This window comes from Rhipicephalus microplus, chromosome X (assembly GCF_043290135.1).
Source record: "Rhipicephalus microplus isolate Deutch F79 chromosome X, USDA_Rmic, whole genome shotgun sequence".
In the NCBI taxonomy this organism is placed as follows: Eukaryota; Metazoa; Arthropoda; class Arachnida; order Ixodida; family Ixodidae; genus Rhipicephalus; species Rhipicephalus microplus.
In genome coordinates, this window is record NC_134710.1 from 41,319,450 (window position 1) to 41,337,762 (window position 18,313).

Genomic DNA, 18,313 nt, shown 5'->3' on the forward strand with positions numbered 1-18,313 from the left:
CTTCTCAGCGACAGCATGGCGCCTACTGATGCCGGTCATAACAGCCTCTTACGGATGCACATAATTCGTCTGCTACGATAGTTACAACAGCACCACTGCCTGTACTCGAGTTGCGCTATCTCCAAACTGAGTGCGGGGTTTTGTATGAAGTGGCCATGCACGACGCCTGCACTTTTTAAAACGAATGGCCCAGTTCAGAGAGCGCCACCTTGCACTACAAAAACGAACAGTCGAGTGCGGCACTACGTGAACCAGTTCAGGCAGTGCAGGTAAATCGAACGGACCTATGGCTATAAAACGTTAGCACCGGCTAGTACGCCTGGTAGGAAGCCTTGGTAGTGGCACTGATGTTATCGGGGTTCTGCCCAGAGGACCGGAGCCTGCCAGAGTCTCAGGGAGATGTTGAGGAGAAAAGCCAGGAGCTGTTAACAGTAACTTTTAATTACATTATATACAGGTAGCGTGTTATTACACGATGAGAGCAGCATCATGGAAGCTCTCAACGGAAGCATGATGGGAGCTTCTGCGAGCTTGTGAGAACTTGTCGGGAGTGCCTCGGCGCTCGCGTTTTATGTCCTGGCCTTCCCAGGGTTCCCTGTAGGAAAAAACAATGAAGGCCAGGACAGTCCAATGAAAATTACCATCTTCACCTCCGCCTCTAAAAGGGGAAAATGTAACGCCACCTCCTTCCCAACCCACGAAAGGGGGAAGAGGCATGCTTAGTTTAGCGCATGGCAAGGGAAAAAACACTGCCCACCGCGCATGACACAGCACAGCACGAAGACGTTGAGTCTTACGTGGAAGTCACTTTCGTAGTCTGTTGCAGTGATGGGTATGCGGCACCAGGCAGACCACAAATTGTGGAGACAGCAGCATCAAGGCACTACGGAGAATGAGGGAAATGCATCCGCAGACGGTTTTCAGACGCTGGGCCCTTTACCCGGGGCACCTTGACGACAAAGCAAGCCGCCTTGACGGCCAAGAACTCTTCCTGATCCGTCAGTCAGTCAGGCATGTCCGAAAGATTTTACGAGGGGTGCCGATGACTTGGGATAACTAGAAGAACGATTTCTCTGTTGTCGCCGCTCTTGGTGCATCTCTGGAAACAGTGACTTGGAAGAAATTAGGGTAGGCTCAGCCACCAGGTCTCATGCGACAAAGCGGCGTCAAGCCAGGCAGGCCGATCATAACAGCCCGTCCACCGCCACAGGAGATCTCGAAGGGGTTGCAACATGTTACGAAAGACGGCGACGCCAACACGGTCCCGAAGGTGCCACTGTTTCGAACTCCACCGGGAAGGTCACCAGTCGTTTGGTAGCGTAGGTTTCTCAGCTTGCGACTGCTTCTGCGCAGCGCTGATAGACGAGCGGACGAGACGACGGTGAGTTAACAAGGTTTATGTACAGTAAAGAAATAGAGGCATTACAAATTTGGTACTGGGGCCGACAGTTTAGAGACTCGAAGAGCCGAACTCTCTTCTCTGACACACGAGTCAACTGCTCGCGACGTGCCGCAGGGCTTTTTTTTATATGCACCGGGTGGATTCTTTGAGTAACCAAATGTCCAACCAGAAGCGCCACTGGTCGTGAGGTCAGAATCCTCTAATGGGGTCGCCGCTGGGGGGCGTCATTCTCATCAAATTCGGAGCCTCTGCACGTGGCTGCACCCAAGGACGAGTGACGCCGCCACGCATTGCGTAAGACTCGCCAGACTGGAAGGCGCCTATTGCTGCAACGGGCTCATGGCCTGAGGTGGCTTGCTGTGCGTGCGCGACAGATCGGTGTCGCCGCGTGATGACGCCGTTGAGTTGTTCGCGTCAGGCGGGCTCGCGTTCTGGCCTTGACACAGATTGCCTTTTTCAGAGGCATGGACGTTCGGTGTGGACTCTCAGGCATAACAGCACCCCCGCCGCCAGACAATGCGCCAGAAAGGCGAGCTGCTTCCACGTGGCTCGAATGTCAGGCGCGCTCGCTCGCCAAATCTCTCCAGGTTCGCCTCCAGGTCCATGGGGAGAATGCAGCTCCAGACTCCGTTCCCGGAACACATCCCATTCTTGAGGACGGATCCCAGCTCCACTGGCTTGTCGCCACAACTTGTCAGCCAGCTTCGCTCGTCTCTTTTGACGATTTTCGGTCTCAGCTATTGTCGATGGTTCTGCAACTTGTCAAGAACGGTTCGACAACAGACAACACACGACACAAGCAGGTGCCCTCGGTCACCCGACAGAACACCAGACAAAGTATAGTACAACATATATCTAGCTACGTGTCTATCGGAATTTCGTTCCCTCTACATCAAGAGGCACATGTGGGGCACAAGACTCTTGAAATGAGAACTCACATTTTTACACGTACAACAACGTAAGGAAATAGAATACAACATAAAGTTGGCTCCTTGAGCTCACTCTGGACGAGAGCGCTCAGATAAGGCCGTGATGAGGACAAAATTTTGCCCCGAATCGCCAGCAAGAAACTGAAAGGTAGAGAAGGTACTAACTAAACGCATGGCTCAATGCATCTGCATTAGCGTTTAGCTTTCCTTTTTTGTAGCGAACGTCAAAGTTGTGCTGTTGGAGTATCATGCTCCACCTCAGTAACCGGCCACTTTCAGGCGACATGTTATTTAACCAGGTTAGAGGACAGTAATTCGTTTCGACCACAAACCTCGAACCGGAGACATAACAAGCTAGCTTTTGAACGGCCCACACGTGGTAAGTCCTTTTCAGAGGTACTGTATGCCTCTTCCCTACCGCCGAGTTTTCGACTTAAATACAAAACTGGCCTTTCGTTACCAGCACTGTCTTCCTGGCACAATATAGCTCCCATGCCGCGATCACTCGCGTCGCATTGAATCACAAATCTTTTAGAGAAATCGGGCGCCATGAGAACGGGCTTTTCGCTTAGGGCCTGTTTTGGCTGGCAAAACGGGTTCTCCTTTTCTGAGTCCCATACTACTTTAACCGGCTCGGAGTTTCAAAGTGTGTCAGTTAGAGGGCTGGCAATGCTAGAGTAGTTTTGCATGTAATGCTGATAGTATCCAGCCATGCCCAAGAATGCCCTTATCTCTGATTTTGTGGTTGGTCGTGGATAGTTCACAACGGTAGCTACCTTAATTTCTGAAGGTCTACGCCGGCCACGCCCCACAACGTGTCCCAGGTAAGACACCTCGCCGCTCCCTAGGTGACATTTAGTAGGTTTCACGGTAAGACCAGCTTCTTTCAACCTGTTCAGCACAACGCGTGAATGCTTGACATGTTCTTCCCAGTTGTTTGAGAAGATGGCGACATCGTCAAGGTATGGCAGAGCGAACTCAGAGAGGCCTTTAAGAACGCGGTCCATTAAGCCTGAAAAACAAAAGGGCGCATTTTTCAATCCAAAGCTCAGCTTAAGTGAACGATACGTTCCAAATGTAGAAACAAATGCGGCGTAGCGGCTAGCACGCTCTGTAAGGGGGACTTGCCAATACCCTCGCACGAGGTCTAACGTGGAAATATAGCTAGACTGTGACACAGTTTCTACCCTCCCCTCTAGGTTAGGTATCGGGTAAGTTTGGTCTCGAGTTACGACGTTAAAATGCCGATAATCGATGCATGGCCTCGGATCTTTTCCTGGCACTTCAACCAATATTAGAGGGGATGTGTAGTCACTCTCGCCCGGTACTATGACTCCCAACTCCAGCATTTTATCGATCTCCTCTTTCATGATCTGCTTTTGCACAGGGGAACAATGATATGGCTTGCTACGGATTGGCTCCTCACAAGTTAGCTTGATATCATGTTCGATCACCGTCGTGTTTCCGGGACGCTCCAAAAACACGTCTTGAAACTCAGAAACAATCCTTCTGAGGTCCTCCTTCTGGGCTTCACTTAACCTAAGCTCTATGTTCAACTGCTCCAAGATTACCTCCGATCCCCTTTCGATTACATCACTAGAACTCAAAATTTCTGCTCCCTCTTCCTCTGAAGCATTCAACAGCAGATTTACGACCATTTGACGTTGAACCTATGGTTTCATCAAGTTACTGTGGTAAATTTTGTTCGGCTGCCTTCCTAATTTCACTTCATAATTGGTATCAGAAAGCTTCGATATTACTTTGGCGGGCCCTTCCCAATGAACCTCAAGCTTGTTCATTTTGGACGGCCGCAGCAGCATTACCTGACTTCCTACTTTAAAAGCGTGCTTCTTCGCCGATTTGTCGTAGTACTACTTCGACAACACTTGTGCAGCCTTCATGTGGCTTTCCACTAGATCTTTCATTTTTCCAAGCCTTTGAAGGAGGTCTAGAACATACGCAATTACATTAGGGTCCTCATCAAATCCCTCCCAGGACTCGCGTAGCATTCGCAATGGTGTTCTTAAACTCCTGCCATACACAAGCTCTGCAGGGCTGAAACCAGTGCTTTTATGAGGAGCTCATCTCAAAGCGAATATAGCAGGTGGAATACAGGGTTCCCAGTTGCATTTGTGCTCGTGGCAAAGAGCTCTCGGTATCCGTTTCAGAACAGAATGCATACGCTCTACCGGATTATATTGCGGGTGATGGATCGAGCTGTGCACTACTTCTATTCCACATGTATCCATAAAGGTAGAGGTAAGGCAGCTGGTGAAAACACTACCATTGTCGCATTTGATTTGAGAAGGAAATCCGACGCGTGCAAGTATAGATAGCAGTGCATTCACGACATGAGGGGAGTTGGGCTTCTTAAGTGGTATCGCTTCCGGAAATTTTGTGGCTACACAGAGAGCCGTCAGGATGTACCGACAACCTTGCCCTGACTCTGGCAATGGCCCGACGATATCAATTACTAGGCGCCGAAAAGGTTCTGTGATAATCGGCACAAGCTTCATGGGTGCCTTCCACTTGTCCGTGGATTTCCCCGCTCTCTGACAAGTGTCGCATGAGCGTACAAAGTCTTCGATATCCTTCCAGCATTTCGGCCAATAAAACTCAAGTGAAACTCTAGCCTTGGTCTATTTTATGCCGAGATGCCCTGCCCATGCGTTTTCATGCGCTAGTTCCAATAGTTGGCGACGATACTTTTGTGGCAAAAAAAGCTGCTCATACTTGCGACCTTACGCATTTGTGTAGCCCTGATACAGGAGCCCTGCTTTCTCAAAAAAAGAAACATTCTTTTTCTTTTTTCCCAAGTTTACGCTTTCCATTAGCACTTTAATCGAGAGGTCCTCACACTGCTCTCGAATGAGCGTTTCTCGATCAACCATCGACAGCTCACTCCAACTTTCCGCTACAGGCGAGAGCGTTGCACCCTTCTCGCTCTGACTCAATGGCTCCTTGTCGTCTCCTCCTGCTATGGAAACCGCGCCAGTCGCTTCGGCGAGGGGCCGCTCGAGTGACTGCTCACATGACTCGCACAGAGAATTTCAGGTTTCGTCGACTCGCCGCCAAGGTCACTTGATGCTTCACTACATTGAACAAGATCAAGCTCCTGCAAAAACTTCCGCGCTTGAGATCGCGTGAGGGCCATGTACGCTAAGTTGGAGAAGAGCGATTTACTCTGCTCTTTGAGATGCTCCTCTGAGTTGTTAGAGAAAAGATAAAGAAAACGATCGTGAAGCGTGGCAGACACAGCCGCTTCGGCGCGAAGCTTACCGAACGGGCCTTCAATGACAACCGTAGCGATTGGTAAGCAAGCACTCTGCTTCTCGGCGACTTGCCTGATCCACGCGCATTCTCCTGTAAAGTCATCCGGAAACACCAATGAAGGATGGACAACGTCCGTGGTTGCCACTGAGTCTCGAAGTGCTTGACACGTTTTCCCATTCACACTAATTTCTTGGAGATATGGCTCTAACAACCGCATGTTCTTTTCCGATTCTCAGATTGTTGCAAAAGCAAACTTTTGCTTACAGTTTATCGCGATGTGCCCTTCCTTTTTGCAGTTGTAGCAGATTAGCGGCTTCTGTGATTCAAACGCCCGTGTGGTATCAGTGCGCTGTTTAGGAACTGCACTCGATTTCTCCGCTTCTGTTTGCCCTTCCCCTACAGTGTCCTTCGTAAGAGACGGATCCTTCTTGAAATTACAGTGCGGAGGGGGTTTTCGTTGATCAATTTTTTTAAAAGCCCTCTTTCTTTTCATATTTTTTAACGTGCACTGCCCTGCTATGAAACTTTTGGTCAGTATAATACTCCTCAGCTAACTCTGCTGCCTTGTTTAGCTGTACTTTACCAAGTTTGTCCTGCAGCCAAAACTTGACATCCTCCTCGATGCAGCGGTAGAATTGCTCCAATGCAATGCATTCCACTACTTTATCGCGATCGTCAGAAACACCTTCGCCCTTAAGCCATTCAATTAAATCGGCTTTAAGACGAAACGCGAAGTCAACGTGTGACTCATTCCCCTTTTTAGCATACCGGAACCTTTGTCTGAAAGCCTCGGGTGACAACTTATAACGTCTCAAGAGCACCTTCTTAACCTCGTCATAGCTCTCAAACGCTTCCCTCGACAAGCAAGTTATTGCGTCGGACACTTCGCCGGAAAGAAGAGCTAACAGGTTCTGCGCCCAAAGAGACCGCTCCAAAGAATTTTGCTCACAGACGTGTTCAAACTTGACGAGATACTTCGCCATGTCTTCGCCTACTACGAACGGCGGCAGTTGGTCGTGAATTCTCTGACCGCTGACCTGAACTGTCGCAGAAGTTATGCTAGGCCCCTGCGAACACTGTAGGATTGCCAATTTTATTCGTTTCAATTCAAGGCGCTCCTGTCTCACGGCCTCCTCACGACGTTCTTGCCTTTCAGCTTCTTCACGTTCGCGAACTTCTTGCCTTTCAGCCTCCTCGCGGTGTGCTTTGATATCAATCCAGGCCTCATCGACTTCCTCAGCCGACACTCCCCCATTCTTCATGATCTCAAGGACCGCTTGCTTTCGTTTCGCACGGCCCAAGATAATGCTGAGTTTCTCACAAGTTTCGATGAGTTCCTTCACTTTAATGTTCTCCATCGTTCACACTAACCTCTTGCTGTTTGCCCCTGTTAAGGATCTACTTGCCGTACCCACTATAAGCAATTTTTAACACTCCCGTGTTTACCCCTTCCGCATTAACTTTGGTTTCAAAGCACTTCGACTTTGCTTGAAACGATCAAAACTCACTCTAATGCTTCACACAGCCCTTCTCTAAACTACTATAACTTGAGCTAGAGTAGTCTAGTGAACTGAGGGGAAAACATCAGGCACTCACCGCATCAATGTCGCTGACGCCAGCCGATCCCGCAGCTGCCAACCACTGTTACGAAAGACGGCGACGCCAACATGGTGCCGAAGGCGCCACTGCTTCGAATTCCGCTGGGAAGGTCACCAGCCATTTGGTAGAGTAGGTTTCTCGGCTCGCGACTGTTTCTGCGCAGAGCTGATAGACGAGCGGAGGAGACGATGGTGAGTTAACAAGGTTTATGTACAGCAAAGAAATAAAGGCGTTACAAATTTGGCACTGGGGCCGACAGTTTAGAGAATCAAAGAGCCGAGCTCTCTTTTCTGACACATGAGTCAACTGCTCGTGACGTGCTGCAGGGCTTCTTTTTATATGCACCGGGTGGATTCTTTGAGTAACCAAATGTCCAACCAGAAGCGCTGCTGGTCGTGAGGTCAGAATCCTCTAATGGGGTCGCCGCTGGGCGGCGTCATTCTCATCAAATCCGGAGCCGCTGCACATGGCTGCACCCAAGGACGAGTGACGCCGCCACGCATTGCGTAAGACTCGCCAGACTGAAAGGCACCTATTGCTGAAACGGGCTCGTGGCCTGAGGTGGCTCGCTGTGCGTGCGCGACAGATCGGCGCCGCCGCGTGATGACACCGTTGAGTTGTTCGCGTCAGGCGGGCTCGCGTGCTGGCCTTGACATAGATTGCCTTTTTCAGACGCATGGACGTTCGGTGTGGACTCCCAGGCATAACAAGCACCAAAGCACTCCGCAGAGACTGCAGATCTGCTCTTTTGTAGACATTGATACAGTCTATACCAATGTCTGGACCTGAGCCATGGCTAGCAAATGCCAGAAACGAACCACGCAAGACCCGAGGTATAAGAAACAGAGAGCACTCAACTGACCTCGAAAAATGTCAGGTTACAGTTCTGGTAAAACTCTCTAGAAACTTACAATTGGTGCGCTCACTCGTGAAAATCAAGAATCAGATCACGAAGCCATAACAAACTCAGACCTACTACGTGCAAAGGAAATCAACAGCCTGACGTTTAGTATCATTCCCCAGAGAGATTCACAGCTTTTAAGGCACACAGTGGCTACGGGCAACACAAAAACGAAAGGAAGTAATTAATCAAAAATGCTTCTCACGGCATAAGTAAACTCCAAAAGCAAGCTTGCGCGTATAATATAAAACAAACAGAGAAACAAAAACCTACGCTACAATGCAAAAACAGAAGGTTTAAACAGAGGCTATTATTCAGCCTTCTTCTCTGTTTAACTCAGCTCAAAAGCCCTCTTCTCGAGCACAAGTATTTTCTAAATGTAATCAAATTAATAAATCTCGCAATGTCTGCTGTTAAGATGAGGAAAAAAATAAAACTTTCCAAAATCGACATAATCCTTGCTCATCGGCAGACATGAAAACATTAAAGGTAAAACAATTCAAAAGTGGTTACGAAAGAAATCCTTGGCATCCTTAAACTGTCCGAAGCATTAAGGGGAACCATTGGAGACGGGCTCTCAGGGGACGTGCATACGACAGCTGTCGATAGGCCAGATCGCGATGGAGGGGCACAGAGCCAGCCGGTCCGAAACTACCGAAGCACTGAGTGGCGGCGACCTTTGTTCCCCGGCCCCCCTTTGTTCCTTGTTCACCACCCGGTCAAGTGGTTACCCTTTGCCGTGAAGGGAGAGGGATTTCGTCATTCCCAAGAATGCGCCTCATTGTTCTGCTCAGCTGTTTATTCTACGCTGAAGGCGATGAGACCAGGTGGCCACTTGGACGTCTGAGTTTCTTTGCCTTTGTGACACCCTTCACAATCAATCTCGATTTCAGGGGGCCGTCAACTTTTGATTTCCAGCCCGTTTTCACGGGATTTCTGGCCTCTGCTTGAGGCAACTTCGACCCTTCGCGTTCTCTCTTCGCTTTCGCCAGCGCGTTCTTTCGGGGCAGCACAAAACGCTCACCAACTCTGCAATAATACTCGGAAGTACATTGCGCAAAACTCCAGGCGACTCAACTGGCTTATCCTAGGCGTTATTTCTAGCTGTGTGCACTTTCGAAAAAACGCTACAATCAACACTTGCTAAACCAGCTGGTTTGCCATCAGATGTCTCTCCTCGATGAGAGTCATCACCTCGCGCTTCGTTAAGTGCCTCTCCCTCTCGTGATAAGCTAAGTGCCTCATCATTGGGACTTTTACAGTCTACTTCATTAGCACTTTCTGCTTCCAGAACCTCATGAGCAGACTCACAGGCCATCAGAGGTGTCAGAGCTGTCGCCGATTCGTCACCAAAACAAAGGCCTCTCAAGAGCACATCCGCGTCATTCTGAGAGGGATGATGCCCGGCTAGGTTTTGGGACACCACAGTTTCTGTTGCGAGCAGTCTGAACAGTCCCTTACTCTCAACGCAGGCTAACGGCAAGCACACAGTTTTATTTTCAACTAATTGTCGTATGCATGTGCATTCTCCTGTGGTCACCTCATTTTTCATGGAGTAGGGATCAACATCATTGAGTACTGTGGCTGAGTCCGGTGGTACATCACGCAACGTTTTATTCACAACGGACTCCTGAACATGGAGACCCAATTGTTCCAGATTATTGTCGCTGCTGTCCACAAAACAGAGAACATTCCTAGGTTTTCGGCAGCCGATTGCAATGTGACCTGGATCTTTGCAATGGTGGCATACAACAGGCTTCCTAGCCTTAAATGTTTTTTGTTTCTTTCGATCTTCTGAGTGGCTCACTGTAGACGTCGACTTGGGAGGACTGCCTTTCTTTTTCACATCGGAGGGTGCTCTCTCGTTATTCGGGTTATTTGATGCCTGATAAATTGCTAAAGCCAATCGTATTTTTTCATTTATCTTGTCTTCCTCAGCCCATCGTTTGTTCTTTTATACCTCTTCCCAGCGCTCCTCAATTTTGTCATCCTCTGCCCCGCATTCCTGAATAGCCTTAATCAGCTGTGACTCTCTCTCTTCTCTCCAAACTTAATTCCCAGCTCTTCACAAAGTAGCAAAGTGTGTTTTGTTGAGCGCGATGATATCGGTTGTTGTGATGTGTTTGAGTTTGTCGGCACATTGAGTTTTCAATTTTTTTCTGCTCGCAAGTGTTTTTTTTGTTGCTGTGGTTGGTTTTAAAGGATGTCGTTCAGTTGTTACGAGAGCCATGTGGTTTGCATGCTGGGGTGAGCAAAGCTTAGAGCACGTGGATTGTAGGCCAAGCCCGAAGCGAGTGAGTACGGAAGCCTCGTGGGTGGTCCGATTTACTGTAAGTAGTTACTTCTATCTCTTTGGACTTGGGGAGTCGGACGCCGATGCTGTTGTGTCTTGCGGCTCGATGCCGGGGCGTCATGACACTGTCCGGGACGGTGGATGCCCATCGCTCGGTAAGGTGCTGTGTGCAGCGAGCGATAGGGCAACCTTACAGAGTGGATGTCTCCTTGCGGCTGCTTCTTCTGCACCTAGGCTTGGAGCTCGGTGGATGCCAGTTGTTGTCGAGCGACTCATTAGGCCTAAGGCTCTGCGCAGCCGCGTGTCACACAACTAGGCAAATCGTGGCGTTGAGGTGTTGCACTCTGCTTCCCTCACTTCTTTTTATCTTGCGATGCACTTGTTAGAAGAGTGACCTTTACTTTATTTTAGCTGGGCGTCTTGGACGCCGCCGGTGTATTAGCTAGCAGTACTGATCATCGTACCATGTGGGCGAGGAGCCCGAAGCTCCCTTCCCTTTGCCCTACTGCATTGTTCTTTGTGTTTCGAATGTTCGCGGTGGGAGGGATGAAACCCGCGGCTGGCTGTCTTCTGCACATTGTCAGCGCCGATGGCCAGTAATGCAGTCTTGAGGTCAGGCGATAGATATGCCTGCAGTCCGGCGCCCTCGTGAGTGCTGTTTGCAACCGGAAGATGTGTCGGCGCGAGTGACGGTTCGTCGCACCAACAGCAACGTTGCTGTTGCGGGGACCAGTATTGAGGTGCAGTCGTCGAGCCAGACAGTGCAGCAGTGTCGATCGGCGGCGGTGTCGTCGTGCATGGACATTCTTTAGGGACATGTGTTGTCATCTTTTGTTAGAGCTTGTGTAGCTGATTATGTTGTGTTTATTTTTGGGGGAGGGGGGGTTATGATTTGAATTAAGGTTGGGGGATGGGGGGGTGCTGACACCCCCTGTAAGGTTGTTCGCGCCTCGTAGTGCCTGTGTTTCGTATTGATTGGTAGGTGGCATTGTGCTTGTGAGCGGTTACTGCCACCATCATCATCATCATCATGGTTTGAAAACGTTAGCACCAGTGGCGACGCCTGGCGGAAAGCCTTGGTGGCGGTGCACAAGAAATAAGCTGGTCTTTTTTGGCGTGGGGCGGTAGCGTGAACTGTTGCCTCCAGCGTTGGGTCTGCCGTCGACGGCATCGCGGGCCGTCTGTGGTGGGCCCACGTGGTGAGTCAGGCGTTAGCGACACCGCCTTGTTTGTCATGTTGTTGAGTGTTGTTTAATATTGTGTAAGGCATCAATCGTGTTTATCATGATTGATGTTATAATAATTCGGCTGATGATACCGTCGATCAAAAGCAGTTAAATGTATGTGTTGTTGGGTTTGTTCTGATCATGTCTACTGCGTCCGTTTACTCCAAGAGCTTGGCACTCACTCTCCATTTTGAGACCCCACAACTTTTCCCCCTTTAATGATTCGCAGGACTGTAGTATTTGCAAAAAATCAAGCACAACATGTTACAGATAAAGTGTATATGTTGTACCTTTCCAGTCTGAAGCTGCTTTGCATTTGCTGAATTGCTGAATTTTTGCATACTTATATTGGTTATTGCAATTTCAAAACAAGTCCATTTTGACAGTATGCTGGCATATTGGTTGGGCTGGGATGGGCGAGGTAAGTAACATCTCAGGACCGGGGCTGTGCATGGGGGGATAAACTCTCACAAATTCCTGGCCTGAGCCCAGCACATTGTTGGAAAAAGCTTCCGATCTTATTGCAGGTATTCTATACTTTGTGATGTAGGCAGCTTATTAGCCCTGCATATTAGGCTAGATTTACATGTTTGGACGAAATTCCGGCATGTGTAGACAAAATGCAGGAAAAGACTGTAATTACATTTTTTTTTTCCAGGATAGCGTTAAAGAGCTCGTTTCGCAGTAATATTGGCATTGGTGTCAGTGCAGGCATTTTTGCTTGTTAGCGATAAATCAATGTCTTGTGCACGATTCAAAAATTTGTACAAATGCAAACAAAATAAATGTAAAAAAAACTTCCGGGCCTGAGTGAGGATCGAACCCAGGCTGTTGGCATGGCAAGCAGGTGTTCTATTATACAGCCATTTGTCTGCTTGAAGATACAGTTAATATAACTTCCTCTCTTTGGAAATCCAGGGAAAATAACTTTTATGCTATGCAAAATACAGGCGTCCTGTATATAGGTCTCACAATACGTGTTATATTGCAGTAATATTGCATGGTACAAGTGCACATTGCTATCCGGTGTAAGAACATGCGATTATTATAATGAATTCATGCTTTAAAGCCACACGCATGTTAATGTGGGTATATTCCCTTAAAGGAGCCCTGGCATTATATTTACTCATGTCAAGATTTTTGTGTCGAGTAGCTATGGACCCCCTAGAAGCAATTCGCGACTTATAACGGAACTGAGGGATGAATAACTATAACTTTTATTGATTTATATCACTGGTATTTAGCACGATTCAAAACAGCCGGCATTCCCACCATTTTTAACGCTGGGAACGCTACCTTGCGGTCAGCTCCAGACCGCGCCACAGCTGACTACTTCTCCACAGAAAAGAGTGACGTAAGGCTAAGCTGCTCCACAAACATATCGTCTGCTAGGCGCACACATTCACTCATGCCTTGTCACCTGCAGTGCTGTCGTCGCCATACAAAATATCAACTAGGGTCGAATACTACAGTCTGGAGCTTGGAATCGCCACGATTTACAACGGCGCGAATCATTTTTGCATCGATTGACCTTTTGCAGAATAGCAATTCCAAAATGAATGCTGTTCCAAGCAGCAATAAGGAGGTGCCCGAGGATGCATGCTTCCGTGTGTCTAAATTAGTTATATTGGTGTGTGTGGCGTGCACAGCATTCAGGTGTAAGCAAAGGGGTCAGTGAAAGAAAGGTACAAGGGAAGTGCAGCAGTGGAGAAATAAAATACGTTCCCTGCTGCCAGGTTCTTTGCACTTCTAGATGGCTCCGCCTATCCGGCCTCTCACGGTGGCGACGGCAGTAGCTCGGTATTACGCGCATGCAAAGAAGTCTACGGCTGAACTAAAAAATTCACTGTTAACGATACCTACATGTTGCTTGTTCGTGATTGTATCTTTATATATGCTACTCCACTTCGATAGCTTGTGGTCGTGTTGGCGTGTAAGATATGGGTAATGAAAAGACACCCTCATTGTGCTTTTTCTGCACCTTGAACCAGATGACTGCAACTCACAACGGTTGCCTGACGCCCTGACTGACGAGCACACGTTGAATGATGCTCTTTTTTTTTCACCGATATTTTATGGGTGGTTTGCATTTTGGTAATTTTATGAAATCATGCAAAGCGGTGTGACGAAGATCAGGCATGACGAGTGAGTCCATTTTCAGGCTTCGGTGCCTGTCGGCACCAAGATAAGAACACTCGGACCCTAGATGTCATCGCTACTAGTGCATCATCACTCAGGGTGGTATGCGTGGAATGTATCACATCGAACACGTAGTACTAGTGTTGACGTCCCAGGGGCACTTCATTTTTCATCGAGCTCTCATACACTGTTTGCCATCGAAATAAAATAACTTCCACGTGGCAAACGCAATTCAAATTTGACCAAGAGGACCTACGCACACCGAGCAATCAAATGAAGGGCACATCTCGATTTTGAAATTTGATGTCAATGCTCTTTTAAAACCACGTTGTGGGTGCATAGCAAGTTTGAAAACATTTCACCGCATACCTGCTCATGGTCTAAAAGTATGCTGCCCATTACATAGAATGCAACCATATGTGGAAGTTTAACTTATGCAAGACACTTTTAACTTTATCATTACATTGTAGTAATCTACATTTTAAACTTTTCGAGTGACATCATTCAATAAAAAGTAGGCACTAGGTGGTTGAAGTACACACTAAGAACAGGATTTGGTTATCACGTTCAACTCTTAAAGGCAAAGCTTAAGGGACCTCAAATGTTTTTGTTGTTTTGCATTCACTCATTGAAAGTGCCCTGTTCTTTTTAGTTTACCAGTGCACATCCGTAGTCTTGAATTAGCAAAATCTCTCGCATTGCTGAATGCTGCTTCATTGTGCCATGAAATTTATCTGGCTATGCACATGAACATGTGGAAAGCTCTATAACATGCAAGAAACTGCAAGCTGATGACATACCACTCGGTCCTTGGGCAGAAGGGACCAAATTTCCTGTCATCGTTAAGTAAGGAGGCCTTCTGTGAATGGCTGGTTAGAAACATGGAGATCTTCTAGGACTTGTTGCTACCTTGCAACTTTTTTGCCCTTCTATTTTTCGGGTTTGCCACTCGTTGGCCTCATCTCGTACATGACGAGTAAGAAAAGCACAGCATTCAGATAACTCGCAAGAAGCATCACATTTTTATCAAATTTTGTTATACTAACCAGCGAGGAAGTCAATCCTGCTGTCAAACATGTTAACTAGATTTTAAGAAACTGCTTGCACTCATTCATGCTCAGACTTGCGGAGTTATCGCCTTGCCCAGGTTACTGGTGACCATCCATAAAATGTGTAAAAATGGACATTCTATTGAGCTATGGCATGCAAAATGTTCCCCATTTTTTATTTTTGTTGGAGGTTTTCAATTTTATGTTTTCTGAAAAATACACTGTGAAGTATGCACACCAGTATAAGTATAGCATCGCTATGGGGAACTTTCTTTCCATCTTGTTTTCTAGTAAGGTATGTCATGTGGATGTTATTCTTGTGAGTTTTCTTTCTGCCGAGATTTCTCATTGTGTCTTTGTTCTGCATTCAGGATCAGGAAATGGAGCGCATTTCTTATACGCTTGGTGGTGCTACCGAAAATGTGAAGGATGGCAATGAGCTACTACGTCAGGTATGTCTTGCTGGTTGTGTGCTCACTTTTGATGTCAGCTGATATGGTTCAATTTGTTTTGTTTCAGACAATGAAAAATAATGCTGGCGTTAGGATATCAGTCCTGTTTTTCCTCTTGGTGATGTCATTTTCACTTCTTTTTCTTGACTGGTACAATCCATAATGTTATTTTCAGTCATTTCTTTCTGTGAATAAAATATTTGATACATAAGGAGGTTTTCATTACCTATATTAAATTATTTAGTTTTTTGCACTATGCATTTATGTCTGTAAAAAAAAAGGTGAGAAAACAATTTGTTCTTGTGCAGCTAGATTTTTACTGGCACATCTGAGGTTCGCCCTACTTGCTTGTACTTTTTGAAGCAGTTGAGCTAGTGTTGTGATTTTTCACTGCACATATCGTGCAAGCTAGAATCCCATCATCTCCACGGCGCCATTCTTTTAATTAAAGTGCAGGCAAGTATTAGGCCTGTAATAGTCAGTGTTATGTATTGATGAAGTGGAAGACTATTTCTCAAGTGGCATAGGTGACGCTGCAGGATACATGACTGCACTGTGAAATAACACTAGAGCATCTAACCTCTTTTCTGCTATGCTGTTATGCTATATTGTAACCAATAATGAGCAAAACTTTTTGTGTGTAAATATATCGTTAAAACATAGCAGACAATGTCTCAAGTTCTTACGTGGGGAAAATCTTCACCAATATTAGCATATAAAGCATTAGACAAACTGGAAAGGGGAAGCGTAACGGCAGGTAACTACTGTGCGATACGTATAAAAAATTAAGAGAACTTGGTTCTTACACACGGATTTTGGTAAGCCTACGTCAGGGATTTTTCCCAATGCATACCATGTAGTGCTTGCACTACTGTTTTGGTATGTCAGAGTTTGAGGCACCACAGGGATCGATTTTATTAAAAGGCAACAAGCTAAATGTATCTGTAACATCAGTGTCTTCTGTGCTCAATGTGTATTCCACTGTAATAAGTTTTTCTTTTCTTTTTTTTTGTAAAGGAGTCAACTCGTCTCACGCAGCCAGTGGTGTTCTTTTAAAGACTTCAGTTGCAATATGTTTCTATTTCCTGACATAGATGAACTGGTGCTGATTGTGAAACAGTGCGTCTAGACAGGACAGAAAGTTATAAGAAATACACTTACACAGGGCTGTGACGAGACATAAAAAAAAAGGAAAGAAAAAATTGGCAAATTTCACACACAGTGGGAATCGTTAATATGTGAAGCACAATGTTATGAGACGGACGCAAATTATGCCGTACACGACTTCCATGTTATGATTACCATTTTTGGACGTGTCATTTACTTTCATCGTCTATTCACGTCACGTAATACCAAATTTAGTATATGTGAAGCTAGCGAAACGGCCGTGAGCGCATCATGAGCGTGGCATGTAGTCATGTTCTTACATGACACGCATCTCATGACTGTCATGTTTGCACCAGTCATATACCTTCAGCATTCATTCACGTCCCGTAATGCCAAATTTGGTATGTGAGAAGCTAGTGAAACAGCCGCAAGTGCATCATGAGTGTGGCATGTAGTCATGTTCTTGCATGACACGCTTCTCATGATTATCATGTTTGCACCAGTCATATAGCTTCGTCATCCATTCACGTCCCATAATACCAAATTTGGTATCGATGACACTAGCAAAACAGCCACGAGCTTATCATGATCGCAGCATGCAGTCATGTTCTTTCATGACGTGCATCTCATGATTATCATGTTTCCACCGGTCATATAGCTTCGTCATCTATTCACGTCCCATAATACTACCAAATTTGGTATATGTGACACTGGCAAAAGAGCCGCGACCCTATCATGAGCGCGTAATGCAGTCGTGTTCTTACATGACACTTATCTCATGATTATCATGTTTGTGCCAGTCATATAGCTTTGTCATCCATTCACGTCACATAATACGGTATAAGTGACGCTAGCAAAACGGCCGCGAGCGCATCATGAGCGTGGCATGTACCCATGTTGTTACAGGACATGCATCTTATGATTATCATGTTTGCACCGGTCATATAGCTTCATCATTTATTCACGTCACGTAATACCAAATTTGGTGTACCGTAATTACTCACATAATTAGCACACCCCTAATATTTTGCCAGATTTGCTAGAAATAAATATTTACCTGCATATTTTGCGCTCCCCAACCTGCCCGAGCCAGCTCACCGTTGCGGGCACAAAGTGACTTTGGACATTTTGATGCTTTGGACGGGCAGCGCCTCGCCAAGCAGACAAGTGCAGTCAAACGGACTGCACGGGCAAAGTCTCTTCTTCCTAGATCTTCCTCCGAACCTAGAAAACCGTACCCAAACGGGTTGCCGGAACTGCTTGAGCATTTGCCTCTCCTTATCTCTATTACCATGAGAATGCACACTCACATCACAGCACGGACAACTTTTAGAATCTGAGGCGTGCGAGGGCCTGTCACGCAAATTGTTCCCCTTGTTCTCTGCGTCTGCATTGCAATGCACGCTTGGACGATTTGAGAAGTTTTTCGCCATCCCGCTGACGCGTTTTTACGGTTTCCTTGCGATGTCGAAGGAAGCAGGAACCATGCCGCCGCCAAGCACTTCAAGGTGAAGTGATTCAACGTATGACGATCCGCGCGATTGGTACGCGAAAAAGCATATGTGCGTGCTTGTTAATGCAAGTTTTCTATCGTTGAAGAAGGCCTTTTTAATTATGTGCCGATGCTTATGTCTTCCGGTTTACCATGTCGGTGGACCTAGTTTCTACCAGCTTTGTCAAAAAGAGACTAAAAAAAAGGGGGCATTCGAACGTGCTCAACGAAACCAAGGACAAAGCGCTTTGGGAGGGCGGTGACAGGGGCTGCGACGATTCCCAATTGGACAATAGTTATAGCGCGAGAACAAAACGACGACACAGAGACAACAAGAACACGAAAGACACGGGCGCTAACTTCCAAAGAAGTTAGCGCTCGTGTCCTTCTTGTCTCTGTGTCGTCGTTTTGTTTTCGCGCTAAAACTATCGTTATGCCATACCAACTAGCC

At 46.8% G+C, this 18,313-nt stretch overlaps 1 protein-coding gene across 1 annotated transcript in view; it reads left to right on the plus strand.

Moving 5' to 3' along the window:
- Positions 1 to 15,474, plus strand: part of Syx18 (syntaxin 18) — a 42,231-nt gene extending 26,757 nt beyond the window's left edge. Inside the window, exons 9-10 of the mRNA XM_037426855.2 lie at positions 15,183 to 15,263; positions 15,331 to 15,474. Coding sequence (XP_037282752.1) covers positions 15,183 to 15,263; positions 15,331 to 15,426 — 177 coding nt within the window. The 3' untranslated portion in view covers positions 15,427 to 15,474. The remainder of the gene's footprint in view (positions 1 to 15,182; positions 15,264 to 15,330) is intronic.
- The last annotated feature ends 2,839 nt before the right edge of the window (positions 15,475 to 18,313 follow it).